This window comes from Denticeps clupeoides, chromosome 14, assembly GCF_900700375.1.
Source record: "Denticeps clupeoides chromosome 14, fDenClu1.1, whole genome shotgun sequence".
NCBI classification, from domain to species: domain Eukaryota; kingdom Metazoa; phylum Chordata; class Actinopteri; order Clupeiformes; family Denticipitidae; genus Denticeps; species Denticeps clupeoides.
Window position 1 is genome coordinate 926771 of NC_041720.1, and position 15685 is coordinate 942455.

At 48.2% G+C, this 15685-nt stretch overlaps 2 protein-coding genes across 3 annotated transcripts in view; one reads left to right on the forward strand and one right to left on the reverse strand.

The window, feature by feature from the left end:
• The window catches only part of LOC114802910 (delta(14)-sterol reductase-like), a 212756-nt gene that overhangs the window by 84503 nt on the left and 112568 nt on the right, over positions 1-15685 (forward strand). The gene's annotated exons all lie outside the window — the stretch shown is intronic.
• The window catches only part of ncoa1 (nuclear receptor coactivator 1), a 41878-nt gene that overhangs the window by 16146 nt on the left and 10047 nt on the right, over positions 1-15685 (reverse strand). For both annotated transcript variants that reach the window (XM_029002045.1, XM_029002044.1), the window contains exons 2-4: positions 15250-15397; positions 6670-6769; positions 2247-2413 (exon numbers count right to left, since the gene is read on the reverse strand). In XM_029002045.1, the coding sequence (XP_028857878.1) occupies positions 2247-2413; positions 6670-6758 (256 nt within the window). In that variant the 5' untranslated portion in view covers positions 6759-6769; positions 15250-15397. The remainder of the gene's footprint in view (positions 1-2246; positions 2414-6669; positions 6770-15249; positions 15398-15685) is intronic.

Genomic DNA, 15685 nt, shown 5'->3' on the forward strand with positions numbered 1-15685 from the left:
GAACAGTACGGCAGCCCGCGTGTACGCGCGTGTTAGATCCGGGGACGGATGGGACGCCTTGCCCGAGAGGCCCTCCAGCACAAGGTCAGGGGGCAGGGAGCACAGCCATTGGCTGCTCTCTCACACGCCCCACGGACCCCTCCCGGGGGCCGCACTCGCGAAACAAAAACAGAGAAGAGGCCCGAGTCCTGACTGACACGCACACACACACACACACACACACACACACACACCTACACGCCGAATTCAATTCGCTGGGCTAACCCAGCGTGTTGGCACATTGTAGCTCCGTTCCGTTTCCCGTCTAGCGATGGTCCATGGGGCGGAGTCAATGGACTGGTGTGGACCCGCCCCTTCATTTAGGTCGACGATAACCGCTGCGCTGTGCTAGAGCTGGCCGAAATTAATCACAATAAAATAGGCAAAAACAAGCATATTTTGTGCATATTTGCATTACTTTTAAATGGAGGCGCGTGGCTGCCAGATATCCCAACTTTACGCGTGATAATTGAAATAAATATTCCAAAAACAAATGTATGTGAAAATAACTGCAAAATGAAGCAGAAGAAGATAGTAACAGTCATGATTTTATATTTTAATAAACTGTTCATTATCTCTGGGGTCTTTGGTTTCGGTCTGGCAAAAATTGTGATAAAAATTGATTGAAAAAATAAAATAAAACAATAGTTCAAGTACTGAGCACTTTTACTGTGATACATTTTTTTTTGCCATATTTCCCAGCACTGCTCTATCCGTACAGAATAGGTTTAATTCCTCAGGTTTAAACTTCCTCTCTGGTCCGGAGGTGCTGGACCTGTTGATACGGAGGCCTTGTGGGGGTTCCCGAGGCCGATCCACCAGGAGCCACCCTGCTGCATTCTGACTTTTTTTTTTTTTTTTGCCCAGCGTTGAACGCCATGTTAAAAAAAAGTGAAACTTTTCGAAGACACGAGGAGGAAAAACTTTGAGAAGGTGGCCCAGATCTAACTGGCATTTTGGAAACGGAAGCGCTCACCATCACGCTAAATGTACATGCACACTTAAACTCGACACTACAGCGAGTATTATTCATGCGCTTAAACCGCAGCGCCAATTCACCTTGGGACACGTTAACATTAGCGCCGATAAGAGAATTTACACGCTGGAAGCTCACGTGGACTTGAGGGTTATCTAGCCCCGCCCACACGTTTGAAGGCCCGACCTCCACCAAATCTGACCCGTCCGTTTGTTAGGTGGATTGTGAGCGGAGGTGAACACATGGAAGTGGAGTGAGGGCCCGCCGCGGGGGGTTAAACCCCCGGACCTGAATACGCAGCTGATTCTGCCCACTTCACACACCGCAGAGGGCAGATCCACCTACGGAGGGAAACCTTTTCCATCCGATGTTAGCCTTTAATTTATTTTTATTAAAACAATGTTCCTGAATATTTTGTAAATGGCAATAAATATCAGAACCAAAATATCAACTAATATTATTCAGCGTGCTCAAATGCAACTTTTGAAACCGTGGGTCCAGAAAATCAGCGTCATCATCCGGCAAACTAAGCACAAGCAATCATCTGATCTTAAAATCAGAAGGGACGGGTTTTCATCCATAAAAAAAAAATACAAAAAAAAATGCAAAAAATGGACTGAGTTGCAAGTTTATTTCCAACATGGTTCACTTGATGCTCTGCAAATGCGTGCATGTAAAAGGAGTGAGAACTGTTATTCCATAATGCTAAAAATTCCCATGCTCAGGACGGAGGGATTTGCCGGGCGGTGGCTGTGATACAGTAAACCAGCAGCCACGCCCACACAGATATCTGGAGCAGGGACCCAGTCCGCATTTGGAGGTCTGTTATATCAGATAAACACGACTCCTCGGCAAGCAGTGATACGTCACGTTAACTTTTAGCATTCAGGACCGTATAATTGATGAACGATCGCTGATGAAAAACAACGCGCTGGAGAAGAGCAGACCGGAGATCAAAGGGTCAACTTCAAATATCTACACAAGCTTATCAAGGAGAGGCAACGTGTGTCCAAGCGTCTTTCTCCCTTTCTTACACAAACACACACACACAATAGTGCAAGACTTGATGACTTTATGGCGTTTATCTACAGCACTGACCCGTTACTGATTACAAGAAAGAGCCGCTGGGGGTGAGACTCGGCACGTTTCTGTATCTACATCGACTATTCTGTACTATATTCCGTACTGTGAATTTAAGTCGCTAATAAAAGGTTGATGATGGAGGCCTCACCCTGCTCGCGGCGTTTCAGCAGCTGGATCTGCTCCACCGTGCTCCTCAGCACGTGGCACTTGTCCGGCTTCACGCTCAGGCTGGAGAGTTCGCCCATGTTGGCCGCCAGCTGCTCCGCCAGCTCGTCGATGTAGCGACACTCCAGCTCCCGCCGCCGCTTCTCCACACTGCAACCATTATACAGAAGAGTAGAAATAAAGACTTTTAAATATACAGAAAAGAAGAGGTCAAACCTAAATACAATACAGCAGTCAAAGCCTTATAAACATGCACGGTAAAGTCTGTGAAAATGTCAGGAAGGGCTCCCAAACTAAGCCAGACTTAAAATTCTGACTTTTCCATGACTTTCCCGGACCAAAAAGCAGAATTTCCATGACCTCCAGTATAAAAAAGCCAAATATAACATTTCTGAGCAGAAAAGGGCATTTAAAGGGGTTATAGAATTCAAACCTGCAAATGTCAGGAACCTGAATAGAGGGTTCCCAAACTAAGCCAGACTTAAAATTCCGATTTTTACATGACTTTCCCGGACCAAAAAGCAGAATTTCCACCATGACCTCCAGAATATAAAAAAGCCCAATATAAAATTTCCGAGCAGAAAAGGGCATTTAAAGGGGTTATAGAATTCAAACCTGCAAATGTCAGGAACCTGAATAGAGGGTTCCCAAACTAAGCCAGACTTAAAATTCCGATTTTTACATGACTTTCCCGGACCAAAAAGCAGAATTTCCACCATGACCTCCAGAATATAAAAAAGCCCAATATAAAATTTCTGAGCAGAAAAGGGCATTTAAAGGGGTTATAGAATTCAAACCTGTGTCAGAAAATTGTTTGTGTACAGAAATGATATCGCACAGTCACGTAAGAGAATATGGCACAGAATTTGGGGGGGGTGCATGGTCGACTGCCTGAGGCGTCTTCCAGAGGGCAGGTGGGAGAAAAGGTAAAGTTCTCGTCTATATGACAGTGGGACAATTTCTACCCGGTTCTGTGCCGCGCTCATACGAAACCGGCGTTTTAGCGAACGACTAGGCCGTGTCAACAAACGCTGACTTATTCGCCCAACCTCCAACCTGACCTTTAACCCCAAACCGGCCATACATACAACGGCGATTACACGACCGCGGTCGAGCTGCCGCTCTTCATACATCCTCGATAGAAGGCTGGTGAAGGACGACACATTCCGAATGTAAACCCGGAGCGTTTAATGGGGGGGTTAAAAAAAACGTAAGTGTAGACCGCTAACATCACAAAATATGAAATATGAATGCGTGTAGATCTCAGAACGTGGAATAGGTAAATAAGGATGGACGGGAGCTAATTAAAACACTGACTTGCGTTACATTTGCGGACAGCGATTTGCGGTCAAATTCTGCTTTTTAACATGCGGATGTTGCGCTCCGGCCGAATCCAAGCCGCCACCGCGGGGGCTGGAGTTTGATCCCACGGGCCCCGGGGCCCTCATCAGGATCAGTGTCACCATGAGCTCCAAGCCGCGGGCGATTCTGGCCAAAACAAGCTGGCCCAGGCTGCCGGGAGGTTCTGCCAGCGCGACGATGACCCCCAAACACACCCCCAAAACCACACTCCACATTGGCCAGCGTTAAATGAATATTAATAAAACAGAATGCGAAAGGCTCGGAATCGCACGATTGCCAGCATATGAAAGATTATGATTCCGCCGATGATCATTAAGAATTCTCTGGAATCCATCCATCAAGCACGATGAGGTCAGACCACCCAGGCAACACCCAAGAAAAGATTTCACAGTGGACGTCACAGGTTAGACCCCCAGAATCTGGTCCTCATTTCGACTCTCCATGAAACCAGCGTTTAGGTAAAGAGAGCGAGAAGGTGGAATTAAAGTGCGGGCGTGGTCACGTTTAGGAGGAAGGGAGCACATGTGTGACGTGTTGACAGGAGGGGGGCTAGACAGTCCAGAATGAGGAAGTAGGGCGTACGAGAGCTGTCAATCATGCCTACAGGCTCCTCCCCTTTTAAGGTTTCTTTATGAAAACATCATGAGAGTCTTTATAGAGTCAGAAATAATTACACTTCCTGTTCCTGTCTCTCATTTCCAGAACTCCTGAAGATATACACGCTGTGCATTTGGTGAACGCAACTTACAGAGTGCTGGGAAACCACAGGGAAAATCGCCTCTTTTTTCAAAGATCTACAAAATATAGAATATTTAACATTTTTACGATTTTTATATTTAACTGTAGTAAACTTCCTCATATTCTGTAAAGACGTGCTATAAATAAAGTAAGCGAGTCACGTCTGTCTGAAGTGGAATGTTGAGGACCGGGCTGGTGAGGGTCTAGTTCTACGCGCAGAGCCCAGGCGGGGTTCCGACGTGGCGACAGGCTCTTTCGGCTTCGCTTGTTATTGCAGCGCAGCGGGTGTCACCTGACAGGGACGCTCCCATGATCCTCTAGGTAGGCAGAAGTTGAGAGGCTGACAGGGGGCCGCGGTTGGGGTGGATGGGGGTGGGGGCGGAGTCTCTTTCACGGCCGCCTCATGACCTCGGAGGGCGATCTGAACTCCCGGGGCCACTTGGTGGGTGGGCCTGAGCGGCGGCCGCGCCAAACCGCGCACACACATTCTGCCAAGCGAGCGCTCTCCTCGCCACGTTACGCTGTGAACACTGCGCATCTGAGGGGCGTGTGTAGAAACAGGGACCCCCTGAGTTAGGGTCCGCGTCGTGATATTTGTCGCGTGGCTGCGTCTTCAGAACGCCGGCGTGTTGCCGTGAGAACGGTCGCGGGCGCCCCGCTGCACGTGCGTGCGGGTTTAGCAGAGTTGCTAATATACGTGTGTGTGTGTGTGTGTGTGTACGCGCAGTAAAAGTAGGTCACTCCGTTGCCCAGGCGGCGCTCTATGGAGATACTTATTTGTGAATTTTGATACTGAACCATCACACCACCTCACAAACATATTTCTTGATTCAGCAACAAATATAACAAGATTCAGAAATATAATTTAGGACCTAAAAAATAAACGAAACGGCATTCACAGATCAAAGTCAAAGTGAAGTGATTGTCACATGTGATACACAGCAGTAGAGCACACGGTGCACACAGTGAAATTTGTCCTCTGCATTTAACCATCACCCTGAGTGAGCAGTGGGCACCATGACAGGCGCCCGGGGAGCAGTGTGTGGGGACGGTGCTTTGCTCAGTGGCACCTCAGTGGCACCTTGGCGGATTGGGATTTGAACCGGCAAACTTCTGATTACGGGGCCGCTTCCTTAACCGCCCGGCCATGCATTTCTCGACTCAATAAAAAATGTATGTGATGCACAAATGTCAGCGCGGTTACGTTTTATTCACAAAGCGGCAAACCCGCGTTTACAAAGGAACCGGCGGGTAAACATGCAGCAGGAGTCGTGGCGAAGCCTGGTAAGTTGCAGCTTCCCGTGTCCTGCTGCATTTTAGACCGTGTCTCCGGTCCCGAGTGGAATCTTGTTTATGGGTTTTTATTATTTGTGCCTCATGTAAAATTGAGAAGTGCATTTGTGAACGGTGTTACATTTATTTGTAAGTGATAAATGACATTTGTGAATCTTGTTCCGTTTGTTGCTGAATGAAGAAGTCTATTTGTGAGTTTTGAAAGTAAACTATCGCCGCAGTGCTCAGGCGCTGCGTGGGGTTGCCGTAGAAACCGGCAGCGAGCAGGTCAGTTACATCAGCCTGCAGAGGCCTAGAGTGGGACACACACACACACACACACACACACACACACACACACACTCTGGTAATATAAGGTCCTTCACCACATAACATCGAGGAAGAGGAGCGACTTCATTTTCCCATCATGCACCACACAGAGTACAACTCTTCTCAGACAGGGGCTGCAGACACGTAATACCACCTCACACTCCGGCCATCCGCCACTCTTTTATTCATGAAGGCCACAGCCTCTTATTTTACCCACAAGCCCACTGGCAGCCCTTGTGCTGAGCGCCTGTAGTATTGAAGATAGTATTGCGTACCATCTGTAGTGTCCTAATCAAATTTACAAACGTCTATATACTGAATATATGTATTAAAAAGCAACGTTCACGTAGTAGGACCTGAAACTGGACCTTTCATCTGACTGGAGGCGTATGTTTCAGACCCGGACTGGAACAGCAGACTAACGCGACCCACACTGGACTAGACAAATTCCCGCTCTGGAATTCTGACCTGGAAGAGCCTTCACGTCACGCCTTAAAAACAAGGAAAAGCATGCATGTCACTTGCAAAAAAAAAAAAAAAACTGTCCCAGACCTGCATAAAAATTGTGCCACATTGCCACCAACGGAATCGTTTCGGTCTGTGAGGTCGTGGGTCAAGTGGAAAAAAAAAAAAAAAGTCTGATACTCATCAGAAGCGAATCAATTAAAACCCGGTTGGAATATTAAAAGGTGTGTAGTACGTACCTCTGGCGGGATGTGTCGCATGGCGAGCTTTTGCGCTTGCGGGACTCCGGGGCGGCCGGGTCAAGGCCGCTCTCCCCCACGGCACTCATGTTCAGCACACCTGCGGGAGACAGGAAGCCGCCATCAGCCAACATCTCGCCACGGCTCCCCGGGCGCCTGTCATGGTGCCCACTGCTCACCAAGGGTGACGGTTAAATACAGAGGACACGTTTCACCGTGTGCTGTGCTGCAGTGTTTCACAATCACTTTCACTAAATATGCGCTGACAATATTTTGAATATAAACTCTACTGCTGAATACAGAAAATCCAAAAATTGTTTATAGATAACTTGCATCATACAAATACCTGCAATTTCACGGCCTTATCGGCATGACAGGAAGTCCACTTTCAGTAGGATTGGCCAGATATTGTTTTATCTGATTATGCTTTATGTTGATGTTATATACCACAATATATGAATATATTCAATTGATCTACTGTTGTAATAAAATTCCTTGTACGTGCTCGCTCACATACTTGGCCAATAAATGGCAATAATCACAGTTCTGAATCGTAACTGGCGGATCTTTTCATTCTTCTACAGCTTCTGGATTGAACGCCGGATTGTATTATGATTCGGAAGAAGAAGAAGAAGAAGAAGAAGACGTGCGCAGGCGCTCGTTTGCAGATTCGTGATTCTGTAATGAAGGACGGGGCGTAATGACAAGATGAGGACATGAAAAGGGTCCCTGGGCTTGACCGACACCAACGGAAAGTCCCATAATGCCCCTGTGTGGAGGTCGTGTGCGCGGCCGCCTCTCCGAGTAACAGGTGTCATTCAGTTGCTCTGCTGTAACCATGGAAACAGAACACAGCCGCTCCGTCACGTCTCTATACAAGACGATACTTCAGCCTGACAACAACCAAACCATGGGCCGAATACACACACACACACACACACACACGCACTATAGATTAATATTTATTTTCCTCTCATTAGTTTAAGTTGTGTTATCGGCAGTGGTGGCCAAGCGGGCGGGGAAGCCAATCCGAGGTCCCCACACACTGCACACGCCTCGCCAAGGGGGACAGTTTAAATGCAGAGGACACACGTCGGCGTCACCGTGCTGCGAGCGCGTTGCACACTTCACGCACGTGAAACTGTTTTAATAACGAAACGCGAGTACAAGATCGCGTCTGCGGTGCGCCGCACCTGCGTCTCCTTCGCTATTCTGAGACTGTGGGCGTGGTCTAGTCCCCGCAGAGCCCGCCCGCCCGCCTCCGCTTCCCGTCAGAGGCATTCCTGTCCGAGAACTGGACTTCGGGGTTCCGTAACAATGCCCTGGGGCCTCGGGGGAGCTCCGGTCCCTTTTTGGCGTGTGTGTGGCTGTCCCCCCGAGGGGGGCCGCGGTGACTGGCTTTATTCAGGGCCGCTGCGTCCACCGCCCGCCCGGATGCCTTTGATCCGCCGGCCCTGAACAGGCCGCCATTGTGGCCGCGGCGAGAAATCCCCGGGAGCTCGCGGGGCCCTAATCTCCGACTGAACCCAGCACGGTTCTCCGTCACGTCCAAAATTGACACTATCGTCCTGTGTCCAGGCATAAGGACGGGGCTTTACACCTCGTCGTGATTTTAGGATTGGTTCAGGTCCTAACCGCCAACTGACGCATTATTCTAGTGACCGTCCACTAGCGGGGACATCCGATTGATACCTGGTTGGTGGAAAGGTCCACCGCAGAAGAACAGTGCGGGAAAAGTGATGATAATGAAAACACATGGCCGCGCTGTCACGGGGCCACGGCGTGGGAGCGTCTCCGGGGACCGGCGCACCTCTGGCCGCCTTCCCCGCAGCCTTCTCACGTTCCCCCAGTCCCTTACTGCCAAGAAAGGAAGGCGGCCAATGGGACACGAGGTCATGTGCGTTGACCCCGACGGCCTCCGTCTGAGCAGAACGTCATCATGATCATTCGATGATCATATTGATCATTTTTATGTATTCTCTGCATCTGTGGAACCCGCTTATTTGGGGTTGGAGCCAGAGATCCCCATGATATGATGAAATATTATGTCATGGACTGATATCATGCACTGTACTGCAGTTCACAGAAATACAATCACGTTCTAGCGCCTGATGATTTGCGCGATGCAGAGCAGCTTTCGGACACCAACGCAATGGAACGCATGGACTTCAGAAGAATTAAAACGGAAAAAAAAAAAAAAATTTAGGAAAAAATAACACTGATTTCATTTGGCCATAGTGATCATGTAGAACTGAAGAAGAAGAAAAAAAATCACAAAAACTAATTTGAAATGTAAAACGTAGAATTTTGATCATCTGATCATGGAAACTTTTGGATTTGACAACCAATACAAAGCATTTGTATTGGATTACATTTACATTTACAGCATTTACCAGATGACAGCGTGTGGGGACGGTGCTTTGCTCAGTGGCACCTTGGCGGATCGGGATTCGAACCGGCAACCTTCTGATTACGGGGCCGCTTCCTTAACCGCTAGGCCACCACTTCCCCCAGAGCGCCATCCAGAGCGCCTTACAATCAGTAGTTACAGGGACAGTCCCCCCCTGGAGAGTCCCCCCTGTCTTGCTAATGGACATGATGGTAGTAAGTAGGATTTGAACCTGGGTCTTCTGGTTCATAGGCGAGTGTGTTACCCGCTAGGCTACTACCACCCCATATGACAAAATGAATGAATGACATGAATGACAAATATATATTAGTCCTCTAAAGCAAAGAACTGAAATAATGACTGTGTACATGTCCCTCTGGGTTTATACTGGTTTTAAATCGGTGCATCTGTGCAGCGCGATACCGCCAAAGAAAACCACATTTTCCTAATTCTTATTCGCCTGCACGTCTTTCACCGTCACCTTCGGGCTCTTAGCTACACGCGTTCCAGTCCTGAGAAGGTCCTCTAAAGATCAGGCCGCATGAAGGCGGGCAGCCACCGGAAAAGTTAGTTTTTTTTACGGCCATGGCCTCGATAACTTCGACATTCCATAGAAGACGCTCAGTCGTGTATTGAAAAATGTATTGAAACGTCCGGTGATGTAATAGATTCGGTCCGAATCGGCTGTTCGGCTCCTGCAGCCCCTCCTCCCCGGGGCTGGCTATATAAACGGGATAGAGGCCGAGCAGGTAGGGCGAGGGGTGGCCAGTCGTTTCACGCGTTTACATGACAAACATGCGGCACACGTGACCGGCACGGTACAGAACCGCCGGAACCCTTCCCGCTGCAGTGCCAGATCCTGAACCCTTGGTACCATAAACTATTTGCAATTAGATATGCTTCTGATTAGAAAAAATGCTGTAAACCAACCAATGATCAATGCTAATAAGCTCTTGTCTCGCTGCGTGACTAATCGGCCCTTTTAGTTCAATATGTTTATTGATTTTCAAAGTATTTCCCCCCACGGGGAATAAATGAGACAAAAATTGACGTTCTAGAAGATCTGCACAATTACTGTAATACACATTGAAGCATTTTACAGAAATCTTCATATCCCACACACAGAGAATAGCAGTAGTATTAGAAAAAATGGTCATTATTCATGGTGCTTTTAATGTGAAATATTAGTCATGAACCGTGAATCAACTTTTTGCAAAGTGTACCAAAATCACAAGCAGATTTCACCCGAAAAAACGGAATCGTGGACCAGTGTAAACACGCGGTCCACATTAAAACCCATCTAATAATAATAATTTACTTTACTGCTTTGTTGTCTGTTACGTTTGATAAAATAACTTTAATCTCGACTGGATTAATACAGGATAACGGCTCACTGTGAGTGTAGATGCCCATTTTTCATCCTACTCTTACGACCAAACTCAAAACTCATCGAGGGGCTGGTAGTGGCCTAGCGGGGTAACACACTCGCCTGTGAACCAGAAGACCCGGGTTCAAACCACACTTACTACCATCAAGACACTTAACCCTGAGTGTGTCCAGGGGGGGACTGTCCCTGTAACTACTGACTGTGAGTTCCTCTGGATAAGGGCGTCTAGTAAATGCCGTAAATGTAAATGTTTCGCATTAACGGGAAAATGTGTGGACCAAATCATGATCCATCAATAATCATGACCCTTAGAGTCAAATACTGAATACACACCTCTGATTCCTACACACACAGACACGCAGCATGTGCCCTGTTACGTAATCCCGTGCCCTCTGACCCCAAACAAAACCAAACACTGAAGAATGAGAGGGGAACGAGAGCGGGGCCAAACAGTGACTGCACACTTTAAAAAGGTAAACAGCTCGCCAGTCACATGACACACACACACACACACACACACACACACACGAGCACACGCACCTGAGGGCTGATTCCTGGCCTTCGGCAGAATAAATGAGAGCGAGGAGGAGAGAGAGAGAGAGAGAGAGAGAGAGAGGGAGAGATGGGGCTGCTGGGAATGCAGGTCCGCCGCTAGCCAGCCACACCTCGGGCTGCGGCGCCGAGATCTCCGCTAGCGACGGCCCCAACGCCTCTCCATTCCACAGGCTGCCATGAGGCTCCTCTAATCACCGCGCACGCAGGGACCGCACCAACGTATGGCCGCGAGGGAAAGCGGGCCGGACCACCGTGCTCTCTGGCCGAGGGGGGGCGTGTACGCGCTGCCGCTCGGCCGAATCGCGCAACGCGGCCGGGGCTCGGCGCGCCGGACGAGCGCGGCCTCGGGAGGGGATGAAAGTAAGACGGCAGCGCCTGGCCCCCCTCCAGCTCGGGCTGGAATGGTTCGCTCCATGAGAAGCTGCTCAGTCACTGTTGCTGACTACATCACAGCAATATAGGACACGGCGGGAGGGAGGGAGGTGGGGGTGAAGGCGTCGAAATCTTCCCAGATTCACACACACACACACACACACACACACGAGAAACTGGGCCTTCTACCCCACATGAACTTACAACTTCACCACCAGGTATTTTCCCATATCACCAATATACCAATTATTATCACTTTACTGCCAGTTCGAGAGCATCCGCACTGAATTCTGCAGAAGCCGTTAAAATATAAAGCATAAACACACACACACACATAACGAACGTGCACTTATTCATACCCAAGCAAAAAATGTGCATAAATACACACACACACATAACGAACGTGCACTTATTCATACCCAAGCAAAAAATGTGCATAAATACACACACACACATAACAAACGTGCACTTATTCATACACAACCAAAAAATGTGCATAAATACACACACAAAAACATGCACTAATTCATACACAAGCAAAAAATGTGCATAAACACACACACACATAACAAACATGCACTTATTCATACACAAGCAAAAAATGTGCATAAACACACACACATATAACAAACGTGCACTTATTCATACACAAGCAAAAAATGTGCATAAATACACACACACATACAACAAACATGCACTTATTCATACACAAGCAAAAAATGTGCATAAATACACACACACACACATAACAAACGTGCACTTATTCATACACAAGCAAAAAATGTGCATAAATACACACACACATAACAAACGTGCACTTATTCATACACAAGCAAAAAATGTGCATAAACACTCACACATATAACAAACATGCACTTATTCATACACAAGCAAAAAATGTGCATAAACACACACACATAACAAACATGCACTTATTCATACACAAGCAAAAAATGTGCATAAACACACACACAAAAACATGCACTTATTCATACACAAGCAAAAAATGTGCATAAACACACACACATAACAAACATGCACTTATTCATACACCTCAACTTTTATGAAATGTTCAGGGCAAAAAAATTGTGCAAAAAAACGAAATAAAAACATGCCTTTCTAATACTTCAGCACCATTTTTCTGGTAAGTTTGGCTAGAAGCAAATCACTGCAACACCACTGCCTTCGTGTGACCTTTTTCTCACCTCTGGCCGGGAAACTCAGCATATTATATTCATCACTGCGTCTGCATAACGCTTCATAACGTGTTCAAAACGTTTCCCTCGTTCCAAAAACACCGGTACATTGTGATTGTGGTGCCAGGAGAATTAGCCAGTTAATCTGTAATCCACCGTAACCCACGAGGGAAAAGCCCACCGCCGCTTAATGCGGCGCGTTCCGTTAATTAGCTTTATTTCTCACGTAGTCCAGAATAATCGCCCTCCGAACTGACTGTTACTCCAGACGCGAAACGCGCTCGGCGTTTACGGCAGTGCCAGGCCCTTCCTCTGCGCCTGCGAGCCGTGAATTAGTCGGTGGTCAACGTACAGTCAGCGTACAGCAGCGCGGATATGTTTACCTGCGTTCCGATTCCTAACCCCTGCGGCCATAAATACGGTAACACAGTCGACGGGATCCTAACGTCATCTGGGCTAAGTGAATAAAGTACAACAGATGAATAGCTTTATTGATCGCGGACAAAAACGCGTACCGGCCTGAAACGGCTTCAATAAAGGCAGCGGAGAAAATTCTGGAATACTGGAAGTACGACAAATAACATTCATATGAGGACACATATACTAAAGCTACTAATTAAAATGAAACAGGTAATGGGTGTGGTGACAATTAACAGCCAAAGCACCAACCTCATTACGTCTAACGATCTTACGTAGATTTCTGCTCACAAAATGAGCGCCCGAACATAGTGGAAGTGAACACTGATGCACATTAATGCAATTAAATTAATAATGATTACTGGTTCTTTTATGCATAATTCTTAACAATGTGGCCCTTTTGCAAACTGCAAAAAAAAAAAAAAAAAAAACTCAAAATCACACACCACACACAGCCGGGAACCGCAAACAAAGATTTGACAACACAAAACAACACGAAACAACATGGAGCATCAGGCTTGAGGTGTGTGTGTTCTTCTTAGGCATGTTGTGCTGGTCATCAAGACCGAGTCAGGAGGACAGAGGTGTGTGCAGAGGTTCCATTAGCACACCAACTTCTGGAGAACACACACACACACACACACGATTTGGGGGAAACTAACTGGGTCTCTTAAAACGAGACTGGAAGCCCATCGAGGACTTGAAATGGCAACTCGCTTCAGAAGGAACATGTCAGAAATCATTCAACCTACTCAAGTTCTAATGAAAAGGTTCTCAAGGGCCTCCAAGAGGAAGGCGATAAACTGTGATGTCCCCTTCTGACCGAAAGAGAGAAAGTTAAGTTGCTTGATTTGCCCCCGACAAACACTAATAAAAAGCCCAATAATTCACGGGCGGGAACGTACCGCGACGTAACGCTGATACACTGACGGAACAATGGGGACGGACTCTTCAGGTGGAGGACCTTCCGCTGACGTGCTGGACAGAGCAGTGGTGAGAACGTTCCTGGCGGGAGCGCTTACTGGCCGGCTTCCAGAACGGTCCGCTTTAACTGGCACAGCCGCCACGTTCTCTTTGTTTTGCTTTTGAGCGCCGGGGGGGTCAAAAGTGTAGCTGAATAAACCACAAAGGCATGCAAGGCAGGTGTGACGCGCAGGAAGGGACTCAGGTACGACTTTTCAAAGCCCCGTTCCAGAGCGAGAGCGCGCTTAAAAATAAAGGGGACTAATTATAACTCCCGTCCGCCGGTTAATATTTCTGAATTGTCCACAACAAGTCTGACAAGCCGCACGAACACATAGAGCCAAACACGGAAACAGAAGCAACTTCGGGACAGCTCAGTAGCTTTTATAATCTGGTGAAAGTGAAAGTGACAGTCACTGTGAGACACTGCAGCGCAGCACACGGTGCACACGGTGAAACGTGTCCTCTGTATTTAACCGTCACTCTTGGTGAGCAGTGGGCACCATGAAACGCAGTGTGTGGGAACGGGACCTTCATCAAGGGGACCGGTTCACGTGAGTTAAACTACAAACGTTTAATTCATAACTAGTCAGAATTTGTCCCCAGCTCGTTCTGTCGTGGTAAAAGTGTCGCGTGTAAAACGGTGAACGGGATCAGGTTGAGGGTCATCAACGAGCCACGTAAGAAAAATAAAAACCGCAAACTGGACGTTTCAGATTGCCGGCTACGTGGACGCGGCCTTCCGCGGGTTGATATTGACGAACGGCCGCCGCGACTCTGCGGCAGAACACACGCGACGTCCGACTGGCGCTTCGCGGAACTCGAACCACAATCAAGCCGCCGATCCGACTGCGGCCGACAATGATTCGACTCTCAAATGTCTTTGCCGAATGAGAAGCATCAGATTTATGATAAGACAAAGATACTATGGGCATGCTATCAGATTCCGCATTCCCATGGCAACAGCGAGGGCCCATTAGCCGCCCAAAAAAAGACAAGAGGACAAAACAGCGGCAGCGAGATAAGAACGTTGTGTTTTCGTCGGCACAGAAAACGCCTCTTTTGTTGCCGGCTGTTTTAAGTTACAGATGCACCTTCCGAACTCCCGTGGTCACGTGTCCCCTGCGGTTCACCACTAGAGGGGACTCAGAAGTCACCCGGCTTCTCCCAGGGTCCCACCGGTAACAGTAACTCGGAGCAAACTTCCACAATTCACCAGAACAGAACCATATCTTTATAAATGGTTATAAATGGTTATTAATGGTGCCTCTTAAACGAAAGGCAATAACGGGGGACCTTACTTGATCTAGGGCTCCAGGGAGTGGCTCATGGAGGGCCTGCAGCGGGGGTGGTCCTCTGCTCCGGCTACAAAGCCACGCCCTCCTCTTCGGGCAGCACCATCCCGGTGACGGGGGGGGGAGGGACGGCCAGGCAAAGGACGAACGCCGGCTGGCGACGGGCAAGAAGAAAAAAAGGAAGAGAGAGAAAGTCAAACCCAACATTCGTCCTCCGCCGCCGGCGTTACGGGGACCTGAGGAGCACAAACGGCAACGAACTACGGCCGCCGACAGTCCCGGGGTGCGCCTGACGCCAGAGAAGGCGGGAGAAGGGACACCGGGACACAATGCCACGAGCCGATGGGTGGCACGAGTTGGAAACCAGTTTTTCCTCTGAGCACGCAGCCCCGGCACCTGAAGATCTGGCAGAACAATCGGAGGAGCGGGACCACGCCTACAT